We start from the raw sequence: 13,751 nt of genomic DNA, 5'->3' as shown, positions 1-13,751 counted from the left end.
CACTGCAGCAGCTGCAAATGTTGCCCTGTGTGAACAGGAGAGCGCCCAATTTACTAAAATAAGGCACTCTCCTCCCCTCTCCCTTACGCCGGTGCTGAAGAACAAGTTACTTAACTTCTGTAACGCTTATTCTGGTAGATACTATATCTGCCTGTGGATTCCTCACCTTGTGAATATCCCCCTTGCGTCAGCAACATTCGGAAATTCTTTTTGTAGCCTCGCGCCGACGTGGACTTGGACGTCATAGAGACACGGCTTCGCTCGCGACTCCGCTGACGTCACCGACACCTACAATAGGCCCACGCCGGCGTGATGACATCAGTTCCGCCCTTTTTTCTGTGCCATCGAGGCGCATGGACGGACCAATGACAGTAGCAATATACATAGTATACACAATACACAATAGTCAAGGAGAAACACACATAGTGTGAAGCAAGTGCAAGAAAGCAATGGAAACAACTCCTTAGCATTACAATATATAAACAATACATTATAGAAACTCTGGTAAAGAAGAGTGGACAACGGGGAGGCGGGTGGGTCAGTGAGGAATCCACAGGCAGATATAGTATCTACCAGAAAAAGCGTTACCGAAGGTAAGTAACTTGTTCTTCTGATAGATACATCTGCCTTGTGGATTCCTCACCTTGTGAATAGAGTCCCACAGCAGTCCCCACTCCCGGAGGAGGGTGTCCACTCTTCTAAACCAGGAAATCCTGAAGGACAGAGCGCGCAAAATGACCGTCCCTCCTCACTTCGGTATCTAAGCAGTAATGCTTCGCGAAAGTGTGGAGGGAAGACCAAGTTGCCGCCCTACAAATGTCCTCAACAGGAACACCTCTTGCCAATGCTGAGGTAGACGACTTAGCTCTAGTGGAATGAGCCCTAATACCCTCTGGAGGTTCCTTACCGGCCAAAGAGTAGCAGATCTTTATACACAGAACGATCCATCTTGATAAGGTTCTCTTATGGACTGCTCTTCCTCTCTTGCAACCAGCAAACCCAACGAAGAGCTGGTCATCCAAACGACAGTCTTTAGTTCTGTCCAGATAAAAAGACATCGCCCTCTTGGGGTCCAGACGGTGCAACCTCTCCTCCTCCTTGGAAGGGTGCGGGGGAGGATAAAAGGTAGGGAGGGTAATGGATTGACCAAGGTGGAAAGGAGTCACCACCTTAGGAAGAAAAGCAGCCCTGGTCCTTAGAACCATTCGATCAGCATGAATGGTCAAGAAAGGGGGCTTGGAACTAAGAGCTTGAAGCCCACTCACCCTCCTTGCCGAGGTTATTGCAATGAGGAAGACTGCCTTAAGGGTTAAAAGCCTCCTAGGACATTTATGAAGAGGCTCAAAGGGAGCACCCATCAGAAAGGTCAAGACAAGATTTAAGTCCCACTGAGGCACAATAAAAGGAGTAGAAGGGAACTTATTTGTGAGGCCCTTCAAAAACCTTAAAACTACAGGAGACTTAAAAAGAGAGGGCTGGTCAGGCAAACAAAGAAAAGCCGACAGCGCCGAAAGATAGCCCTTAACCGTGGCAACAGCAAGCCTTTGCTGCGCCAGAGAAAGAGCAAACTGGAGAACATCAGACAAACGGGCTCTCAATGGGTCAATAGAATTCTCACCACACCAAGTGACAAATCTTGACCATCTATATGAATAGACAGTTTTAGTGGAGTCACGCCTGGCTGACAAGATGATATCCACCACGTCAGGTGTGAGAGAAAAGGAAATCAGGTTTCCCCGCTCAATCTCCAGGCGTGAAGGTGCAATGTCTGGAGGTGGGGGTGTAGAACCTGCCCCTCCATCTGAGAGAGGAGGTCTGCCCTGAGAGGGAGACGGAGCGGCAGGTGAGAGGAGAGGTGGAGTAGATCTGTATACCACACCCTTCTTGGCCAGTCCGGGGCGACCAATATAACTTGGGCCCTGTCTTGGTGAATCTTCCTCAGAACCCGAGATATCAAGGGTATGGGAGGAAACGCGTAAAGGAGTTGATTTCCCCAACCCAACTGAAACGCGTCCCCCAAAGCTTCTTGCATCGGATACTGGAGACTGCAGAATGACGGGCAGTAAGCATTCTCGCGAGTGGCAAACAGGTCCACCAGAGGAGTCCCCCACGTCCGAAAGACGTAACGAACCACCTGCGGGTGAAGCCTCCACTCGTGGTCGGCAGAGAACTGCCGACTGAGACTGTCTGCACGCACGTTCAGGACTCCGGCCAGATGATTTGCCATCAGACAAATCTGGTGGTCCTGAGCCCAGGACCAGAGACGCAGAGCCTCTCTGCAGAGACACTGCGACCCCACTCCTCCCTGCTTGTTGATGTACCACATCGCGGTCGTGTTGTCCGTCAGGACTTGGATCAACCGACCGCGAAGGGAAGGGAGGAAGGCCTTGAGCGCCAGACGTATCGCCCGCAACTCTAGAAGGTTGATGTGAAGCAACCTTTCCTCTGGAGACCAAAGACCCTTGACCTCCAGATCCCCCAGATGAGCACCCCACCCTAGAGGTGATGCATCCGTTATCACCGTGGCCACCGATGGAGGAAGTTGAAAAGGCTTTCCTTGTGACAGATTGCCTTCCACGCTCCACCAAGACAGATCCGCTGCAGTTTCTCTAGAGATCCTCACTGACTCCCGAAGATCTCCGTTGTGCTGATACCACTGCCTGCGGAGACACCACTGGAGTGCCCTCATGTGCCAGCGTGCATGGTTGACCAACAGAATGCAAGAAGCCATCAGACCGAGCAGGCGAAGGACCTTCAGGACTGGAACGACCGCTCCATTGAAAAATAAAGGAATCATTTCCTGAATGTCGCGAATCCTTTGAGGAGGAGGGAATGCACGACAAACAGTAGTGTTCAGTACAGCACCTATGAACAGGTTGCGCTGGGAGGGCACCAGGTGAGACTTTGGTGCATTTATCGAAAAACCCAACCTGAACAACAGCTGAGTTGTCTCTTGCAGATGATGGAGCACCTTCTCTGACGACTCCGCTTTGATCAGCCAGTCGTCCAAATAAGGGAACACAGGCATCCCCGACCTCCTGAGATGAGCAGCCACCACCGCCATCACCTTGGTGAAGACTCGAGGCGCAGTAGTAAGACCAAACGGAAGGACCGCAAACTGGTAGTGTTGCGATCCCACCGTAAAACGGAGATACTTCCTGTGCGACTTCAGGATTGGGATGTGGAAATACGCATCCTGCAAGTCGAGCGACACCATCCAGTCTCCTTCCAGCAGCGCTTGAAGAACCTGAACAAGGGTGAGCATCTTGAATTTCTCCTGTTTCAGATAGAGATTCAAGATCCTGAGATCCAGGATTGGACGCAGTCTGCCATCCTTCTTGGGGATCAGGAAATACCGGGAGTAGCATCCCTGACCCCTTTCCTGCTCTGGGACCACCTCTATCGCACCCTTTCGTAACAGAGTTAGCACCTCCTCCAGCAGAAGAGACAGATGTTCCTCGGTGTAAAAGCCTTGACAAGGAGGGTAATTGGGAGGGAAATCCCGAAAGGGAAGGGCATACCCATTTTCTACAAGATTGAGAACCCAAAGATCTGATGTAACCGATTCCCAATCCTGTAGAAAATGGGTAAGCCGGCCCCCAACCGGACCCACATGATCCTGAATAGCGGATCTAGGGATGCTTTTCTGAGGCAGGGGGGTTGGAAGAAGAGGAGGAGGAAGAGGCCTGTCGTCCACGAGGACGTGCTCTTTGCTTTCCCCTGTACGATCTGTACATAGAATTTTGCTGCTGCTGCTGTTGCTGCTGCTGCTGTTGACCTTGCCGGAAATTCCGAAAGGAAGAGCGACCAAAGCCCCTGAACCTCCTGTTGGACGAAGAGCCTCTGATCTGGAGACCTAAAGACTTAGCTGTCGCTCTGCTATCCTTAAATCTCTCAAGGGCCGCATCAGCTTTCTTCCCAAAGAGACCAAAACCATCAAAAGGAAGATCCAGCAAGGTCGCCTGAACATCAGCCAAAAAGTCTGAGGATTTCAGCCAGGCTGACCTCCTAGTGGCGACAGCAGTGCCCATGATACGAGCCACAGAGTCGGCAGTGTCCAGACCACTTTGTATAACCTGGCGAGCCGCCGCCTGAGTATCAGAGATCACTTCCTCAAAATCCTTCCTGCTGGCATCAGGAACTTTAGTAACCAGGACACGCAAAGAATCCATCAGGGCATGCACATATCTCCCCATCAGACAAGTGGCATTAGTTGACTTCAACGCCATGCTAGCCGATGAAAAGGTCTTTTTTGCAACCTGGTCTTGTTTCTTCGCTTCCTTTTCACAAGGAACGTGGGGAAAGGCACTAACACTCTTCTTAGAACAGGCTGCTTGAATGACCAGGCTCTCAGGTGAAGGATGAGAAGACAAAAAAGCAGGGTCCTCAGGTGCAACCCTGTACCTTCTCGCAACACCCTTAGAAACCGCAGGAGTCGACAGCGGTTTCTTCCACACCTCCATAATGGGATCCGTCAAGGCATCATTAAATGGAAGCAAAGGCTCCACCACGGAACTCGGAGAATGCAAAACCTCAGTGAGGATATTGGATTTAAACTCCACCGTTGGCAAAGTCAATTGAAGAAGTTCAGCAGCCTTCCTCATAACCAAATGGTAAGGTTGGATATCCTTAGAAGGAGCACCAGAGCCTGAGGGCAACTCCCACTCTGGAGAGAAATCAAGACTTCCTGAATCAGCCAACTCCTCAAAACAGTTCTCCTCCAATTCATCTTCCTCCACATCAGAATGTGAATCCAAGTACCTTTGCTCTTCCAAAAGGCGTTGAGCTTCCCTTCTGGACCTCTCCTTCACACGCCTCGCAGTCGGATCCACCAGCGGCTCCGTCGGATTCGGGGCCGACGCAGGTATCGAATCCGATGGCACAGAGGAATGCCCTCGAGGACGATCTGGAGCGGGCGATGCCGAATCGGCATTGACGACTTCGGCGGAGCGGGAAATTGCCAATGCGGCGTCGGAGCCGGCATATAAGGCATAAACGGAGACGGAGGATAGGAGTGAGGAACTCCCAAGCTGTAAGCCAAAGGACCCATGGGACCCGAAGGTGCACCAGAGGGGTACCACGCCCTTGAGAAGACGCCATACATAGCGTTAAGAAATGCTGGATGGTCCTGTCCTGGGGCAGGAAAGGGCGGTTGAAAACCCTTAGGCCGGTCCTGAGGAGGGATCGGATTCGGCTCTTCAACAGGCACAGAATCCACATCTTCCCGAGCCTCTTCCTCTTCACGGGCCGGGGAAGGCGCCAGAGACGGATTCGGAGCAGGAGAAGGATTCGGAGCCGGAGTAGGAGACCGCCCATGCGACTCCGAAGGTGAGGCTTCACCTTCAGGCTCAGAGACATCCAGAGTAACCACCTTCGAACTTACCTTCTTCGGTGACCTCGACCTCGAGCCAGACTCCTTACCGGAACGACGTCGGGACTCATGTCTCCTCTTCTTATGTTTCTTCTTCGACTTCGAAACATGATCTGATGCCGACCTCGAAGAAGACCCCTCTCGAGAACCAGACCTCGACTTCTTCCTCGACTTCGACCTCGCCCTTCGAGAACGAGACCTCGACGATTTCTCTTTCCCAGCCTTCATCTTCGCAACCAGGAGTTTGGCCTCTCTCTCCCTCAGGGCCTTCGGGTTCATCTTCCGACATGAAGAACAATCTTCGACATCCTGGTCGGAACTCAAACACCAGATGCAGTCATCATGCGGGTCGGTAATAGACATCATTTTACTGCACTCCCTGCAGGGCTTGAAGCCGGTCTTCTTAGATGACATCGTCGAAGAGACAGGATACAAAGAAGCAGAAATTTGCAACAAAAAGGCAACAAAGTACCAGTTGGCTACAGAGATTCCTGATAACCGTTCGCGTCGACGACGCGGAAAAAAGGGAACTGATGTCATCACGCCGGCGTGGGCCTATTGTAGGCGTTGGTGACGTCAGCAGAGTCGCGAGCGAAGCCGTGTCTCTATGACGTCCAAGTCCACGTCGGCGCGAGGCTACGAAAAGAATTTCCGAATGTTGATGACGCAAGGGGCATATTCACAAGGTGAGGAATCCACACAGCAGATGTATCTATCAGAAATCAGCTGCAGTGCCCCATGTAGACACCTTCGCGCCAGGGCATAAGGGTGCCCCGTGAATCTAGCAAAGGTTTTGTACTGAAGGGAATCCTTCCAGTACAAAATACTATGCTGAGACTCACTTCAAGCCTTTTCCTTCTCTGTATGTGTGCTGTACGGTGCAGCACACATGCAAAGTCGGAATAAGAAGGAGAGACAAAAGCATTTCCCCTTCATTGCGCCTACTTTGAAAGAGCGCAGTTTTCTCACGATAAACCCTGTTTACTTTGTTTAGTAAATTGGGTTTAGCGTGAGAAACCTTGGGTGGTTGCATGGGAACACCCTTGATCCGCCCATGGTACACCCCCTTGGCGCTAAGTAAAGCAAAGTAGTGCTATGCGCTGCTTTGCATTCCTTTCCCGCTATTTCCGGCGCTAAGCAAGTTTAACACTGGGGAATAAATCGAGAAAAAAAGATTTTGCACCGATTTGCATCACTTTTTTGTGACCCAAAAACGGCGTAAATTCTTAGTAAATCTCCCCCATTCTTTCTTTGCATCAGTGCAAAATGTTGATAAATCCGTTCCCCAGAGTCTTGATGTGGACTCTGCCCCACAGCATAAATCTGCAAAGAAGCCAATGCAGATAATCAACGTAACACGTTTAGAAGTATTTTCTATATTAAGACTGAACCCTCAGCAGTGGGATTCAAGGTATTATCATGGGCCTAAAAATTCAGGCACAGATTTAATAAGATTTTGCATCACTTTTGTGACGCAGCCCGAATGCAAAATCCATTTTGGCATTTACTAAGCCCTGCAAGGTCGAATTGTGTGGTACAGTAAACATAAAGTAATGTAACGCAGCACATAGCATTTGCACTGGGTAGATGTCAAATGAGAGGAGCAACGGCGTGTTTGTGCAACCACCCATGGATTTTGACGCAAACACAGATTATTAAACATTTGTAAACATGAGTGTGCACCAAAACGGTGCGCCTATCCGATAGAGGCGTAAAAAAGAGAAATGTGCTTATTTTTCTTCTTTTTAGGTCGAGCCTGGGCAGCGCTTTGCACTGCTCTGCGGCATGCTGTATTGGAGTATGGAATAGAAGCCCCGCCCACTCTGACCATATTTGTCATTGGCTTGTGTCATTGCCCTTCCTAAATGCTGGTTTCTGATTCGTTAATAGGCTTGTCAGTCCCTCCTTAGTGCCCCCATGCCTTCATTTGTAACCTCCCATGAGGACTAGCCCTTTTACTTTGTTCTTACACGGTATGTCTTTTTTAGTCTGTAAACACTATTGGGCAGATTTACAAGCCCCTTTCGTGTCTTTTGTGCTGCCGTTGCTCCACTTTTGTGACGCAGTGACAGCGCAAACAATGCGGCCAATTTACAATGTGATGCATTGGTAATATTCAGCCCGCCATGCGTGCTTTCTGTTTCCGAGCAGCCTTGGACAATGGCGGCTGCTTCTTTGAATAGGCCTGGCAATTACAAGAGTTTGAGCTATTGGCATTGTAAATGACAATGCCTTTTGTTTAAATAAAGATAAAGTGCTCTTCAGTTTCAAAAACCATATGGAGCATATTTATTAAAAAGAATCGCTCAGCGCATATGAAGTTAGATACGGTGCATTCCTGCCCTTTCCCTACCACGCAGAGCAGCAAGGTGACTTGCTGCGCTACACGATTCTTTTGAATAAATATGCTCCATATGGTTTAAGGGTTTCTGCTGCTTCTGGAACTGGGCACATTTACACAATGCAGCGCAACAATTCACCTCGCTGCTCTGTGTGATAGGGAAAGGGCAGGAATGCACCATGTCTAGCATTATATGTTTCATTCCTGTCTTTTCCCTGGGCTGTTGCACAATGTGCTGCCTAGCGCCAATGCAGGAGTGCAAGGGGGCCTGCGTTTTAAGGAGGATTGCTTTTGTGCTGGAAGGTATACGTTAATGCACAAAAACAATCCTGACAGGCATTTTCCTCTTTCTGTGTGTGCTACAAAATGCAGCACCTTAGAAAGAGGAAGTAACAAAGAGAAATAAAGATATTTCTCCTTGTTACGCCTCGCCCGGGGAAGAGTAGCATTTTGACACATTCCTAGGACTACCAGTAGTGGTAAATCTGGGAATGCGCCAAAATCCATGGGTGGATGCGTGGAAACACGCTCCATCCATGGAATGCCTCCCTGGGGCACAGTAACGCCACGTAAAAATGGTCTTGCATGGCTCGATAAACCTAACCGAGTTGTGTCGCTCTTGCACCCCATTGCATGGCACAAGGGCGACACAAGTCTTTCTTTAATATATTTGGTGCTATAACTTCTGAGCTCGTAGCATTTTTCGCTCTCAGCAAAAAGAGTACAGTTGTTCCAGTGGCGTAGCTAGACCTTTTCCCGCCTACGACGGCCCCTGCATTTGCCTCCCCGCGGCGGGCGCATGTAGTAGCGGGGGTTGCTGGTGATTCCTGCGTTTGCCGGCCCGTGACGACCACAGGTGAACTTTGTTTGGAGCCTCCCGCCGCCCCAAAAACTTGTGTTGTCCGGGTCGACCGCGCCCCTTGCTAGGGGCACTGAGTTGTCCAGTGCCATAAAAATCAGCTTTGCTGACATAATCATCTGATGTGTGACATAAAGTAATTCCCCATGCGCAATAAATGCATGCTATTTATGGTTATTTTAATTGTAAGTAATAAAACCACTTTTGGGTGTTCAAATTTGGGGGGGGGGGACATTGAATATAAATAATAATATGTAAAATATATGCAGTGTGACATGTCTAATGTGGTTGAACCATAATAGCTAACAAAACGATAATTTTAACGAAAACACCTACATCAGTAACGCGCAATCTGCTGGTGGTTTTGTGGCCCCCGTGTTTCAATTGTATTTTTCACTACTTCTACTGTTCTTTCACTGCAGATGGAAAGGGTAGTTCACTTTCCCACTCCCAAGCTCTGCACTATTTTGAAGCATAGCAAAGCACATCCATACACATACTAATACTAGGACGACTATTGTTTCTTCATAGGATGAGAAGCAGCGCATCGAAGCGCTTGGAGGCTGTGTGGTGTGGTTTGGCGCCTGGAGAGTTAACGGAAGTCTTTCAGTCTCAAGAGCCATCGGTAGGTAAAATAGTACATTATCATTCTACTTAAGTGCATAATGACGCCCATCAGTCATTAAACATTAGTTGATGACGGAAACCTCGGATTCTTAATCAAGAACCAAAGACGGATAACTCCGAAAGCAATAGTAACACATGAGGGCACGTTTATTAGTGATTCACACAATGTGTGGCGCATTTCTGCTCTCTCCTTGCGCTGGAGCACTTTGTCCTGCCTTGTGCCAAAGCAGGCACACTTGCACCTATTGCCTGCGTCACAGATTGTTTATGTACAGGAAGAAAGCCCTTACTGCACAAAAACAGTAAAAGAGCCATATTCCTCTTTCAATGTGTGCTGCAGAATGCCTGTCGTCAAAATGCCAGTGTATGTCTTTCAGTGAAAGAGTTTACCTACCAGTCCCGTTAGAATAATAGATTGCAAAAAGTCTGGTAAAGTTAGGATTAATAAAAATAAGTAGATCTTGTTTTTATATAGCCACAGTGTTTGCTGTTTTAAATAATGAAAATAACAGATGTTAGTATTACCAAGTGAACTGGTACTTTAATGATCGGCCTCTGGGGGATGAGAGATTAAATGTGATCTGCAGGTCACCCAATGTAATGGCAATTAGTGCTTAACTCACTGACATGGAGTAAGGGTTCAGGTTTCGAATCAATAAAGCAAGGTATACATGGCAGCCAGTGTTTAATAAACTTTATTGTTCTCCACTCTGGATGGCAGTATACTGAATCTGCAGCGATATCATAGGGTTCTCTGCTGTGCGCGTATGCCTCCTTGTGGGCCATTAATACATCTAGAGGCATATTTACTAATATTTTATGCAAGGCAGGGCAACAAGCATAATTGCTGTGTTGCGCGAAAGGTGGAGAGCAGGATTGCTATATATTTACAAAGATATGGAGTATTTTTGATCTCTCCTTGCCCTAGCACACGGTATGCTACCTAAACTCAAATCCGGTTCACCAGTTCCAGATCCACCAGCTCTGGCCATTACGCCACATCCTCTCCCACAGAGCGAACGTTCTTACACCGTCATATGTGGATAGGATGTTTACAGCTAGAATCGCATCCTTTTTTTACAGGAAGTTTACCTGTCCACTATAAAATACTATGGTTTGACATACTTAAACAGTGTCCCGCTTTTTATGTGTGATGCAAAAATACAAATTTGGAAATGTTTTGAGAAAATATTTTCCCAAACTTTACGCCTGCCTCAAATAACACATACATTTTTGGTGCAAATCCTAGATTATTTTTTGTAATTAGGGCATTGCATCAATATCCACAGGTGAGGCATGGTAATCCCAATGTACCACCCATGGGACGCCCCCTTGATGCAAAGCAGGCCCTGGCCACTAGTGCAAGAAAATAAAACGTCCCCTGCTTCTAGGGTAATAACATATAGCAATCATCAGGGTTCAATGAGCTCCTCAGGGTTCGAGGCATTAGTGCAACTGCAAACGCTGCACCCATAGTAGCTGCTCCCTCTGAGCATATTTGAATTACTTTTAGAGCTACTTCCAGCACCAAGAAAGTCTGGCTCTGGAACATAAATACTTTCTCAAGACTCTGTGCCATTTTTCATCAGGTTGGTGACTTAACTCTGGTGCAAAGTCTTGATAAATCTGACCCCACCTCTCCCAAAGTCATTAGATACTTGAGGGGGAGATTTACTGCCTTTTCACACAGCGCAGTGCAGCAGCCGCAAATGCTGTGCTGCGTGAAAAGCAGAGAGTAGGAGAGCGCCAAATTTACAAAAATAGGGCTCGCTCCTCCCCTCGCCCTAGCGCCAGCACTGGAATCAGCAGCCGTGCGCCACAAAGACACCTTTGTGCCAGGGTGCAAGGATGTCTCCGTGAGTCTAGCATCGGTTTTGTACTGGAAGGGCACCCTTCCCTTACAAAATGCTGCGCTGAGACTCACACTAAACCTTTTGCCTCTTTGTATGTGTGATGTACAGTGCAGCACACATGCAAAGTCGGAAAAGGAAGGAGAAATGAAAGCATTTCTCCGTCCTTGCACCTGCCTTGAAAGGGCCTCATTTTCTGATGCAAAACCCTGTCTACGTTGTTTAGTAAATTGGGTTTAGCGTCAGAAGCCTTGGGTGGTGGCATGGAGGCGCACATGCTCCACCTTTGGTACGCCCCCTAGGCACTAAGAAAAGCAAAGCAGCTCAATGTGCTGCTTTGGGTTACTTTCACACATTACCAGTACTAAACAAGTTTAGCACTGGAAAGTAAATTGTGAAAAAAAGATTTTGCGCCGTTTTGCGTCACTTTTGTGACGCAAACACGGCATAAAAACTTAGTATCCCTCCCCGGATATTTCTTATTTCATGTGATGACAATAAGAGAATACCAAACAACAATCTGTTTCTCTACAGAACTTCATTTGGATAAGACTCCAGTCTGGTTTCGACATATTGAGGATTACTGCTCATAAGATTCAGAATCATGCACGGTCAATTGTCTTATTTTCACATAGGGATCTTGGCCACATAATACTCACCTGATATAAGGATAATATGTCTTAGCTTTCAATGGACCTTTGTTCTTATGAGGTTTAGCTCATATATTATTTTTGCATTAGATGACTATTTTGATTCTTACATTGTTTGTTTTAAATGTATAGGTGATGCAGAGCACAAGCCGTATATCTGCGGAGAAGCGGACTCTGCCTCTACTGTCCTGGATGGGTCTGAAGACTACCTGATTCTAGCCTGCGATGGCTTTTATGACACCGTGAGCCCCGACGAAGCAGTGAAGGTTGTGTCTGACCATCTGAAAGAGAACAACGGGGACAGCAGCATGGTGGCACACAAGTTAGTGGCATCGGCCCGAGACGCAGGATCTAGTGACAATATCACTGTCATTGTGGTTTTTCTCAGGGACTTGAATCCTATGGAAAATGTCAGTCAGGAGTCCAACTGGACAGAGAACTCTTTTGAAGGAGGTCAAGAGGACAATGGAGATGATAAGGAGAACCATGGGGACTGCAAAGCAACGAGGCCTCTGCATCAGTGTTCTGCTCCTGCAGATCTGGGCTATGATGATCGAGAAAATTCTTTCACGGATAGAACTAGTTTAAATCTAGGGCCAGATGTGAATCTCATCGACGGCCAAGGCTATCTAGATCTAACGCATGCTGGTGCAAGCAAGCCTCGGAGTGCCAAATGTTTGCCATCCACCCAAGGGTCTTCTTCTGGTACACCAAAGAAAGTAAATTTGGCTAACAAGATCTTAAAGGCACAAACAACAGAGAGCTCATTGGTAAATGCACAGAGAAGTGTCAGAGAAATTTTTGAAAACCAAGGTTTGTGTCAAATGTATACAATGAACCGTTCACCTTCGCTCTGTTGGGGTTTGCCAGATGAACACTTTGAAACCTGGGGGAAACGTGCCCGCGATTTCCCCCTAGTGCATTTGTATTATCCAAAGAGGCGACGAGGAACTAAGATCAAACCAAAGCTACAAGCCCTTCTCTTTGCTCAAGGGCCCTCCCATATGGCAGCATCCAGGCTCTCTAGGTTTGTCCGGAGTGGGGCTCAGAACAGGGTGTTTGTAAAAAGCAGTAGGCCGCGGAGGCAAGCCAGTCCTAAAAGGTATTGTGAGAGAGCCGCAGTGGTTTCCTTTCAGAAACAGAGCAGCTGTATACCTTTACCAGATTCCCAGAGGAGTTGTAAAAAGTAGAACCAATGTCTCTTGTGTTACATACTGTAGTGCTTTAGTAAACCAGGTTATATAATCGTTGACTTAACCAGAATCACCATGATTCTTCCTAAAAACAAGGTGGGCATACTGAATAACACTGTATGTATCCTACAAAGCTAACATCTATTTTATATGTAGATAGTCAGGGAAATTCTTTCACAGTAGAATATGGCCATCTTTAGAAATTCCTGGTAGTACCTACATGTCATTTATGCTCAAGAAAAGAAAAATTGCATTTTGCAGTAAACAAGAAATCTTGAAAAAGTGCAGAAGCCAACAGAATAAATTAATTTTCAGTGCTTTGTTAATAAATGTATCTCAGCCAAAAATAAACCCAGTATTAGCAAACAATAGTATTGGATTGTTCACATGACAAATGCTGGTGCAAGTCTGCTGGCTTGTTGGTATGTCCTACCCAACCTCTGAAATGACAGTAGTTCACAGTTAGTTGGTGATGGAGAAAGATCGGGTTCCTCTGATCAGATCACAGTCTTTGATTATCTTGGTGGAGAGGGGCAGAGTTACTCCTTCTTAAGGACAGCCTTTGCCTACCTTCTATCATTGCTTGACGGACCATACAGAACCCTAAGGAAGTATAGTATGGGCATCTCTTGCGTTAGGAGTTCAGGTCATTTCCCTCATAAACTGTTGAACACTTAATTTGTTCCCTGTCTATGTGTTAGTCTGCATCAACTAATGACAGTGTTCTAATCAGTGAACCATACTAGTGGAAAGAAAGCCATTTAAAAAACACAAGGGCCTATTTACGAGAATGTCACGCAGCACAGCAAGTCACCTTGCAGCGCTGCACTGCATGACAGGGAAAGGGCAGGAATGGGCGC

At 47.4% G+C, this 13,751-nt stretch overlaps 1 protein-coding gene across 1 annotated transcript in view; it reads left to right on the top strand.

Annotated features, from left to right (window-relative positions):
* The window catches only part of PPM1E (protein phosphatase, Mg2+/Mn2+ dependent 1E), a 632,124-nt gene extending 618,870 nt beyond the window's left edge, over positions 1-13,254 (top strand). The window contains exons 6-7 of the mRNA XM_086954986.1: positions 9,103-9,196; positions 11,831-13,254. Coding sequence (XP_086811112.1) covers positions 9,103-9,196; positions 11,831-12,888 — 1,152 coding nt within the window. The 3' untranslated portion in view covers positions 12,889-13,254. The remainder of the gene's footprint in view (positions 1-9,102; positions 9,197-11,830) is intronic.
* The last annotated feature ends 497 nt before the right edge of the window (positions 13,255-13,751 follow it).

The sequence above is a fragment of the Lissotriton vulgaris genome, chromosome 2_1, assembly GCF_964263255.1.
Source record: "Lissotriton vulgaris chromosome 2_1, aLisVul1.2, whole genome shotgun sequence".
NCBI classification, from domain to species: Eukaryota; Metazoa; Chordata; class Amphibia; order Caudata; family Salamandridae; genus Lissotriton; species Lissotriton vulgaris.
Note: the sequence above shows the minus strand (reverse complement) of the source record. Positions and strands in the feature narration are given on the sequence as shown.